Source organism: Rhagoletis zephyria, unplaced genomic scaffold (genome assembly GCF_001687245.7).
Source record: "Rhagoletis zephyria isolate East Lansing unplaced genomic scaffold, Rhagoletis_zephyria_1.1 Rzeph_scaffold_06228, whole genome shotgun sequence".
In the NCBI taxonomy this organism is placed as follows: Eukaryota; Metazoa; Arthropoda; class Insecta; order Diptera; family Tephritidae; genus Rhagoletis; species Rhagoletis zephyria.
Genome location: NW_016163311.1, coordinates 24,976 through 35,713, shown reverse-complemented (window position 1 = coordinate 35,713; position 10,738 = coordinate 24,976). Strand labels below are relative to the sequence as shown.

The 10,738-nt window shown below is 34.2% G+C and overlaps 1 protein-coding gene across 1 annotated transcript in view; it reads left to right on the top strand.

The window, feature by feature from the left end:
* Positions 1-920: 920 nt before the first annotated feature.
* Positions 921-10,738, top strand: part of LOC108372982 (tyrosine-protein phosphatase 99A-like) — a gene marked incomplete at its 3' end in the record, with an annotated part of 34,506 nt that continues 24,688 nt past the window's right edge. Inside the window, exons 1-2 of the mRNA XM_017628816.1 lie at positions 921-1,087; positions 1,211-2,210. Of these exons, the coding sequence (XP_017484305.1) occupies positions 1,577-2,210 (634 nt within the window). The remainder of the gene's footprint in view (positions 1,088-1,210; positions 2,211-10,738) is intronic.

The window sequence follows — 10,738 nt, the reverse complement described above, 5'->3', positions numbered from 1 at the left end:
TTCGCAACGTTTTTCATAAAAATTTTCAAGAAAATATTGTAATGGACACTAAATTAATTAAATTTACAAACTTTTTACAAAACTTTAAAAAATCGTCTAAATTTAAAAATTTGTATGCCGAATTTTTAGAAAAAATAATTGAGTATGCAGTTTTGGGGGTCACAAATATTGTGGCTATAAATTACCGTTGATTTTTTGGTATTCGTTTTCAAAAGTTTTGGGTATTTTCATCCGTATATCGCACGAACTTCCATTGAGAAAAAAACATCTCAAAAATCAACAGTAATTTATAGCGGCTTGAAACTTGCATTTTATGGAAGGAGCTAGGAAACTGCATACTCATTTTTTTTCTTAACTTTCAAAATTATAATTTTTATTTTTTTTATTTTTATTTTTTTTCTAAAAAGTTTGAAAATTTAATTTATATAATTTTTGTAAAAANCCTTCTGAAATGCATTCAAATCGTATGTGAGACCCCATTTGCAAATAAATGCGATTGCCAGTTCCGTTGAACTTATTTGAACCCAACAAAGTAAGCGAAAATAAAGTAATATTAATAAAGTAAAAGAGGCAAGTAAAATAAAATTAACCAATGCAAAGGAAGACGGCATCAAAAGCAACATAAAAGACATTAATGTAAGAGAATATTATAAAAATATAAACATTATAATAATAAAAAGCAGAAATTACTTATCAAAGCAACTGCGGCACTTTAGCATAACCGCGTAAAAGGGCACGTAACCAAGTGAGTCACGCGCGCAGCCGACACCGCGGCGCAAATCGCCGATCGTCAGCCAGGCAGCCGCTCAGCGCGTCAGGCAGTCAGTCAACGCGTAGCGGCGGCACGTTGCGACGCTGACTTTGGTAAACCGCTGACACCGCAAACCGCCAGAGCTTCCATCCACCAGAACACAAGTCAAAGTAATCGTCGCGATTTACGTGAACGCTTTTGCGGTTGTTGCGCTTCAGTCAGTGACGCGCCGTGTCGCCGGGCACGCGAACGAACAGCATTCATTGCCTTCAGCGGAGTGACAAAGTGTCGTAGATACGCGTTGCTTTTTTCTTGCCTATGTTTTGTTATGTTTCGGTACGCTGTGAAATAATAAACGCTTCCGGTTGGCGTTTTGAATTTTTATTTATTTATTTATTTTCTCATTCGCCTCAATTCGCTGATGTGCATGATTTTAATTTGTGTTTACCCTTGTTGCAGTTGCAATTTTTATACATACATATGTACAAGTAAAACCGTAAGTAAGCAAACTGTAATTACATAAGCGACACGCAGTGAATTAAATAGTTAGAAAATTCTAAGAAATTAAACCTCAAATGCATTTCAAGCGCAAAATGATACGCTATTGAAACTATTCTGGCAAGCGCTTACAACGAGCAGTGGTGTGTGCATTAAAGCGCACAAATCATCGCGCGGCACAGCTAAGCACAAATCACAAAACAGCGACAATAAAAAGCAACGAACGCACAAATCCCCGCATTCCCGCCCACAAAGTCAGCTTAATACCTAAGCGCCAAAAAAAAAAAACTAAACATCCAACGCAAACTAACAGCTGAACAACACAAAATGCCACGCCCACGCTCTGCTGCGCGCCTGCGCTTACTACTCAATCTACTGCTCTTCGCCGCCATCATTAGCGAGCATCGCAGCGTCGCTGCAGGCATTGCCATCGACCCAGAACTCTCATCACCTTCACCGTTTACCATCGCATCGACCGCCTCAACACCAATACCAACGCCAACGTCGAAGTACAGTGCAACAGTTGCTAGCGAGCGCGACAATGACTCGTTCAGCAGCATCAGCAGCAGCAGCAGTGGCAGCGACAGTGGCGGCCGCATCATCACGCCCGCAAGCTATGCATTGGATTTGAATGCTTATGCAGTGAATGGCGTGAGCATGGATAGCAATGATGTTCCCACCGCTGTTGCTGGTGTTGGTGCAACCGATGAGACTGACATTGATTATCAACTTCACGCCGTTGTGCCAACCTCACCCGCTTCTGTAGAGCAGCAAGATCAGCCGCTTGTGCCGCCAACTACGCTTTCGTTCGCCAATATTGCACCCGCCAGCGGCATGGGCGGCGGCGAACTGTTCAGCGGCGGCAGCATTAGTGGCTTCGACTTGGGCGAGGGCGATGGAGAGACGGCGACCACTGCCAGCGACGCTACGCCACCATATGCAGCTGTGGATGATAAATATGGTAAATATGCAAGCGAATGCAATAATTTTTCAATTAAGCAATATAGTTATGTAAATGCAAGTACATACATACATACATATGTACATAGATACCTAACTACTTGCGCTTTTGTGCAAATTATTTTATTTAGATTTGGAGACATATATGTAGGCATACTTATTTAAACATACGTTCATACATATACGTATGTATATGCGGGGTTTTCCGCTCCAGCAGCTGTTTTTGTTGCTACAGTGAACGCGTTTAGAATTTGCATCCCTTACAATTTATTTTTATAAATTTTTTATTGCTGTCGTTAAAAGCTGAGTCAATCAGTCTTACTAGTTAACTAAAAACCTTAATACTATGTGCATTAAGGTGGTCCAAAAATGCTTGTAAAAAAAAAGAGTAGAGTCCGATATTTAATGCTCTCACCCCCTAGGATTGTTCTATATCGAAAACAATATACCTCTACATTTTTTGTTTCGAAATCAAAATATATTTAGAGGTCAAAGGGAAAAAACAAACTTTTTTCGTACAAAATTCTTGAAAGTCAGAATCAGAAAACTTTGTTTCTCTGCAGGAGATAATCAATAATTATTGATAATAATAATTAAAATAATAATAATTAAATATTAAAATTGAATTAAAAAATTTTTTGGACGAAAATAAAAAAAAACAGCGCTATATTTTTTCGATATAAAATAATCCTAGGGGTGAGAGCATTAGATTTCGGGCTTTAATTTATTTTTTTTTTTTGCCACCCTAATATTCATACACATGCATATACAGGTACAATTCCAAGCTACACAGCGCCAGTACAGTCAGCGCGACCTAGAAGAATGCAGTGCACGAAGCTACACGCATACCACAACACTGGCCCACGCTATACCGATAGGCAACCAACGATACTGAGAGAACATCCCCACCTTCGCCAACGCTCGCCTCGTGAATGCCATCATTGCTGTTCTATCTAAGAGTTTTAGTTGCCTCTGGTACAATTACTGTCCAGTTACGGTCCCGCGTGGCTCTAGCCACCTCAAACCCGCTCTAAAAACATTTATTTTTTTTTGGTATGACCCACAGTGAGTAAAATGGCTCTAGTGGTATTCTATAGGCGCAGAAAATCGGTGTTGTGTGAATCGAATTTCTACGCAAAAATTCGAGTGAACACTTCAAGGCACATATCAACAGTGGTAGTTGAATGATCGGTTGTTATGGGATTTGTATTTGCCTTTAATGCCAAACTCAAGGTTTTTTCCATAACATGTTTTCATCATGTTTCCTAGTCCTTTCAGAGATGCGTGCATTTATATGATTTCATGCACTTTTCAATACGTTTCTGGTGAGTGTAACGGTGAAAGATGATTGGTGCAAAAATAACTCTTAACTATTAACGAATCAAATTGTAACTACGTTCGCCTACGTCCCTCCTGAACGCTTCACAACGACAGACTCTCGCACAAGCTGCACCAGAAAGTAGTAATCGAGATCCAAAATTACTGGAAATTTATATATAGTACTTTTGTCTAGAAAGGATACATGATACATTAGAACACGGATTTATCCGGTTCTAAGAAAAATGTGTGTTTAACATAGCTGGTGCGCGTGGCAGTGGACTGATTTTTATTATCTTTTAGATTTACATTTTTCTGATTAAAACTAAGCAACAAACCCAATTTAATTAGAATCGGCTAACATTTACTGTTTCCGACCCCTAGAGTAGTGGGCGTGGCAGTTTTCCAATATGTGCGATTTCTCAGTTTTTTTTTATTCCTAAGCAAAAACGCTAAGGATAAAAAATTACAGCCAAATCGGCGCACAATTAGTACTTTTGCGCGACTCGGTCCTGGACCTACCCTTAGTTGAGATGGACCACAAAGATTGGGAAATTAGCTGATCTAAAAGCGTTTTATTTTTGTTTTTTTAGGGTTAATTATTACAGTATTTAAAACCTGTCAGATGTTCGAGAGCTTAGAAGCCGTCGTCAACCGGCTAATAGGCCTTTCCAAGTCTTGGTTTCCGCCCAGGGCGCGCTAAGCCTACTGAAATCTCATAAATATGAAGATATATGACATGCATTCAGATATTTATTTACCTTGCTGCGGGCCTATGAAATCACTAAGTTTAAGTGCTTAATGTCATCACCGTAATCGGCCTAACGTACTTTTTTTTAGAATAGGATTTCCATTTTCCAAACAATTAATTTTGTATTAGCGTGTTAACAAATCGAAAAAAAAACAAAACAAAACGAACGCAAAGTGTAAAGCGAATTGGCAGTAGGCTATTCGCTACTACAGCGACGCGCTGCTGATCTATACTAAAGCTAGATATACATATTTAACATATAACATTAGGGTGCATCGCCAAAAAAAATTATATAAAATATATTCTGCTGCTTAGACTTTGCTGCTTTTTCCATTTTCCCCTATCAAACAAATTGTGGTACCAGCTCAATAATACTGTTGAAAAAAAATGTTTTATATTTTAAGACTTTCAAAAAAATATTTCGGAAAAATATCAATAATTACGTGAGCTGGATCGATTTGAAAATATAAGTCTCCAAAAAGCTCATTTATTTTGATTCCGTTGATAAAATTTGTTAAAGATTTTTATGCATACCTTTATCGTCTGAATAAAAAAATATATTTTTTGGAAAACCTCTTTTCTAGGTATTTTCAAAACGGCCCAGCTAACTTAAATCTTAATATGTTTTCCAAATATTTTGGCGTAAGCCTTAAAATGTATGTAGTAAGTTTCACAATGCCGATAGAAAAACACTACCAATTTTTTTTCTATGGATAGTGATGCACCCTAATACAAATTTAAAAAACTGGCCTTTTCGCAGCAATTTCAAGTACACCTAACACAGCCGCTACGCTTCAATTACACTTTGTACTGTCTCATCGTTTACTTAAAATTAATTACTTTTTATGTTTTTATGGGTTTTAACAAATCGCTTGCGTGATTTATAGACAGATAAAAATGTGTTACAAGCAAGTTTAGTATATACATATTTATTAGTGCATATACAACGATTATTACACATGTACTTACCTTAACATTAAATAGACGTTCATTCACTTATTTTATCGTCAATGATTTTATCTCTATAAATATGAAGGTACTCGTATATACATAAATATAGTTGTAATCAAAAGCACTTGTTGTTGTAGAGGTCAAGTTTATTGACAAATGCATACTTAGTTATGCAAACAAACGATTATTTCACTTGAAGCGAATGAACACTTGAAGGCGAAAATTAAAAATAAAATGTAAGGCTTCTTGCTTAGTCTATGTATGTATGTGTGCAGGTGGGTTATGGCTTGTTTTGATTTATCCAAAAAAAAAGAAAAAATCATTAAAAGTTAAACACAAAAGTCAGGTTGTATTATTTGTATCCAATCAAATTCCATATATATTTCTTAATTAATTGAATTCTTGGATTCAGTGATTGGTAACTGACAATTCGTCTACTTCTTATGGATAATGAGGCCCTGTCTTTATCAATCCATATGCCGTTATACATACATACATACATATGAACTCAAAATCCTTACAAACATACCGAGCCCTAACCGCCATTATAAAGTAAGCGACATTTTTTTCAAACAAATTTTTTTTGATGCAGAAATGCACCTAGATGCTCTCGGAATATTTTTGTTTCAAAAATAAAATTTTGGAAAAAAATATCGCTTACGTTATTTTGGCGATTGGGGCTCGATATGTCTCCACAATTTCCTTTCTTTGCAAACATACGCAGTTAAAAGACCTTTACCAAATTTCAAGTTTTCAAAGCACGTTTTCATGACCATAGTAAAATCGGCTTACGCTTTTACAATACGCAATTGCGTTCATACATACATGTATGTATGTATGTATGTGTATGTGCTCGTATATGAGCGTCATTTTATTTTCTTCGGCGTCATACTTAAAGATGAGACAATGCCATATTTATTGGCAAAAGCTGACGAATTGCCTAAAACGAAAAAGTTATAAAGTAAAAACAAATTAAAAAAAATCATTATTTAAATTAATAGTCGGCACAAAACAAAAATTTAAACACATAATACGCTCAAGTACAATAAAAAATTTGAATTGCATAAAATTACAATACATACCAGCAAGTTCAAGGCTGCGGATTTGTAATTCAAATTTCTTTTGGGAAACATTTTTTTTTTTATTCAAATTTGTACAAGTTTTTACGGCTCACAACGCAAAAAAAATGCGTACAGTGACTCAGACAACTTATCACGTGCTGTTTTTTTTAATATTCATAATGTTTTAAAAGTTAAATTTTTTGTTGTTATTTTCTATAAAAATATTGTCCAACTGTAAGCACAACCATGTAAATCAAAGTTTCAAGCTTTATAAAAAATTTAGGAAAACTCAACATTTAAAATTACAAACTTTATAAACTGACTTTTTAGAACATTTTTGTTAGCAGTTTTATGACCCATTCAATTAAGCAACAAGTTTTAACAGGCTGAAAATCATTGTATTAAATATATATTTTTTTTGTGACGGCTTTTTCGTTTTTTTTTCATATACCTATGCAATTTATGAAAACTGCCGTTGGTTTTTTTTGTGATTTTGTTGCCAGCGGTCTTGNTTTGTGATTTTGTTGCCAGCGGTCTTGCGTGACCGTGAATACGTGATTTTTTACCTGGTAGAAACTTGCAGCTCAATTGCTGCAAACCCAAAAATGTTCGAAAGATGCAAATTTTAAATTTTTATTAAAATTTGTTAAATATCCCTAAATTTTTTGTAAAGTTTGAAACTTTGATTCATATGCTTTCGGCTAAAGCGTTAAATAAAATTGTATAGCAAAATTGTAAAAAAAAAAATTTACATGAAAATCACTTGTTTGAGTCACTGTATATTTCCCCATGAATGGGCGAGAGTTTTTGTGTTTCTGAATAATTAAACATTCATACAAATTTTAAGGCTTCAAAGCGCAATAAACTTATCGACATAAATCATACGCGACGAGATAATTTGATTTTACGGCTCTCTATCGTCAGCAAAACAAAAAAAAATACAATTTTAATGAACAATTCTTATACAAACTGTGACGAGCCTTACTCATAACTTTCGGGTATTCCTATGAAGCGCATTCTCTTTGTTGCAGTTCACTTTTCCGTTTTGGAACCGGTTTTGGATTTCACACTTACTTATTAGCCAACGCGAGGGAGTATCATTAGAAGAAGAAGACTACCTGTGTACAAATGGAGGTGTAGCGAATACGAATTTCAACGTGAAATGGATGTACTTTTGACCACCCCTAAATTGATAGTTCTCCCCAATTAATGTGCTGTCGGAATTTTTTAGTAATCTAACCTATAAATAAAAATGAAGTGTCTGTTTTTGAATTGAAAAAAATTAATCTTTTTTTAACTCATAATGGTTATCGCATTCATAACATTTAGAACTTGAACCCAAAAAAGTTTTTCAGGAGGTGAGCGCCACGCAGTGTGGAAATTGAACTTTTTTCGTGATAAATTCTAATATCTCGAAAACGAGAACAGCTAGCTTTTAAGATGGAGAATTCAGGACAAATAGTTTCGCTGCATAAAAAAATTACCTTGACCTTTCAAATAACCTTCAAAGTTAGGGTTTTTAATTTATTTTTCCTTTTTTGACCAGAAAACAGTAGTATACAATGAAATTTTTAAACGGGTTTAAACAAAAAAATTAAAAACAAATCAATAACAATATTAAAACAAATGTTCCAAGCCGCAATAATATTGACAAATCAAAAATTTTAATTTTAAAGGTCACATTGACACAAAAATTAACTTGACCTTAAAATTATCTTCAAAAGTGAAAATTTTAATGTATTGTCTTTTTTTCCTAAAAAACAGCATGAATTCATAAAAAATAAAGTAAAATTCGTGCGGCCATGGAAATGGATTCCTTAACGAAAGAGCAGCAAAAATCTGTGGTTAAATGGATACTGTTTTCAGTTCAAAAAAGAAGAAAATTTTAAACCTCCTAACTTTGAAAGTCATATGAAAAGTTAAGGTAATATTTTATCCATTGATTTTTTTTCGCTAGCTCTTCTCGTTCTCGAGATATTAGAATTTGTCTAGAAAAAAGTTCAATTTCCACATTGTGCGCTATTTAGAAAGTCTTCATTACCTTCCAAATTATAAAATTTTAAAGTAAACAAAATTTCATCAAAATATACTTTTTTAATATTTGAGCCTATTTTTTAGAGTTGGTGGACGATAGCCGTCGGCAAAGAAAATTCGTTTGGAATTTACAATGCTTCTGACTTGCCAAGGTCTAATTTTTCAAACCGAGTCAATATATTTTCCACAGAAATTTTATGCAAATAGTAAAAGTTCTACCATGGAATTAAGAAAAAATATAATAAAGAGAAAATGTTAGCAATATTTGGGTTTGAACCCCAAAAAAACCCTGCTCGTGCCAGAGAGGTCTGCCTCTGCCAATGAATGTATGGATTTGATCATTATTCGCAATGGCAAGCGTACTTCAAGTGCCAGCACCAATACAAGGAAGAGTATTATAGACATTTATTTTCGCTATTACTATTTGCATACACAAACTCAAGCATATACATACATATGTACGAGTATGTATCTAAGTATGTAGTACATGCATAAAACAAATATCTATTAATTTTAGTACGAATCCACCTCAGTATCTTTCCGGCATTGCCTTTGATCTCTGAGGTACACTTGAAGCTGTCAGTTAATTACAATAAAAATAACAACTTTGCATATACATATCATCATTGGTTTATTGTACATTATATTTAACATACATATGTACGTATGCACGTATGCGTATGTACATATCACATATGGCATTTACTCATACGGATAGCTGGTCTATAAAACAACTACGCCGCCTATTCAAATGTATATGAAATAGTAGTATATAGCTTATCCACGGCAAGTATTCTCAAAGCATTTGTGATTGCAGTCGCGTTTTCATTTGCATAAATGTGCTTGCATGTATGTATGTACATACATTTGCGTTTATATGTTTTATAAAAAGTTGAGTACATACATACATGCATTTAAATTTGTGATAAAAACTATCAAAAGAAAAGTTTTAATAAAAAAAGAATAGACACTTCCAATTATATGGAGATATGTACTATTACATATACAAATACGTATCTAAGAACATTCATATATACATACATAGGTGCATTAAAATACAAATACGACATTCGCAAAAGTGCTCGGTCAAAGTCCAATGCATTTTCAATCGCTTCGAAACTTTGTTTTTATTATCGTCGCTATATTGTTCCATTGCCATTTTTTTTGTACGAATGTCTCCCGGCTTAACATTTTTTTCTCTCATACAAACATNTTTTTTTATAAATGTTAGAGGGCTGCATAAATGGTTTTGAAAGGGCAAAGAAAACATTTGCTAATTTTGTTATACTTCACTTCACTTCCTTAGAGCTTTCAAATATTGTCAAGTCGGGTCTACTTCAAATAGTGAATCAAAACTTTGCTTCAACAAAACATTGCTGTAATAAAACATCAAGCGCTACTGTGTTTAGATAAGATAATATACGTATATATATATATATATATGTTTTTTATTAAAATAATATTTGACACTTGTATATAAACTGCTGCGATTTAGTGCACAACCAATTGTTTTATTGCACATGCTGCACTGTCCCGTTATTTTGCTGTATTTAGTGTAAATCACTATTTACAGTAAGCAAACAAATACTGTCATTGCAGTAATTATAGCCAGCAGAGCCAAGAGCTTTACTTCTTTTATTATCTAGTGCATTTGCTGCATTACTGCATTCACTGAAGAGTGCAATAGTGTACAGTAAAAATAAAACCATTTGTGCAGCCCTCTAATAAATATATATGTATGTAGTTAGGCTTTAATAGCCTTGCTTCCGTTTTCAATTTACTTTTGTACAATTTATTAGCTTATGTTTTTTTTGCAATGTGCGTATTTATGTTTGATTTTGCGCATACGATATTAAGTTCTTTGTACCTCAATTCTTATTGCGATTGTTCAAGACTCTTAACTGTCAAAAATTGCTAGGTAAAATAAAATAAGCTTACTTTTTATTTTCTCTTTGTTTATTATTAAGCAAACTAAAAGTAAATTATCACATATGAGTTCACGGTTTCATTCCTTTAAATTCTTTGTCAAAAGTATAGCTTTCGCTAAGGGCAACATTTCCAGCCCTTACTGTGAAAATATTATCCGAATTCTTAGTTAGCAGTTTTGGCTGAGTTTATTGGCTACAGTTATTAGCACAGCTGTCTACCTAGTTAGAAGAAAGTACGTTAGCAAATTGTGTAAACATGGTTGCTTAGAAGCCAAAAATATAAGTGTACATTAGGGCGATCCAGAAATAAAAGGTGACATTTTTTAGCACAATATTGATTTCTACCGTACTCCAAGAGCAAGCAGTTATATATAGGTAGATTGATCAACAATTCGCAGTACCTCATCCAACCCTATAGATCACAGAAATTTGTAGAGATATCCAGGGGTTAGCGATTGTATGACTCAATACTTGCACAGAGTTGTAC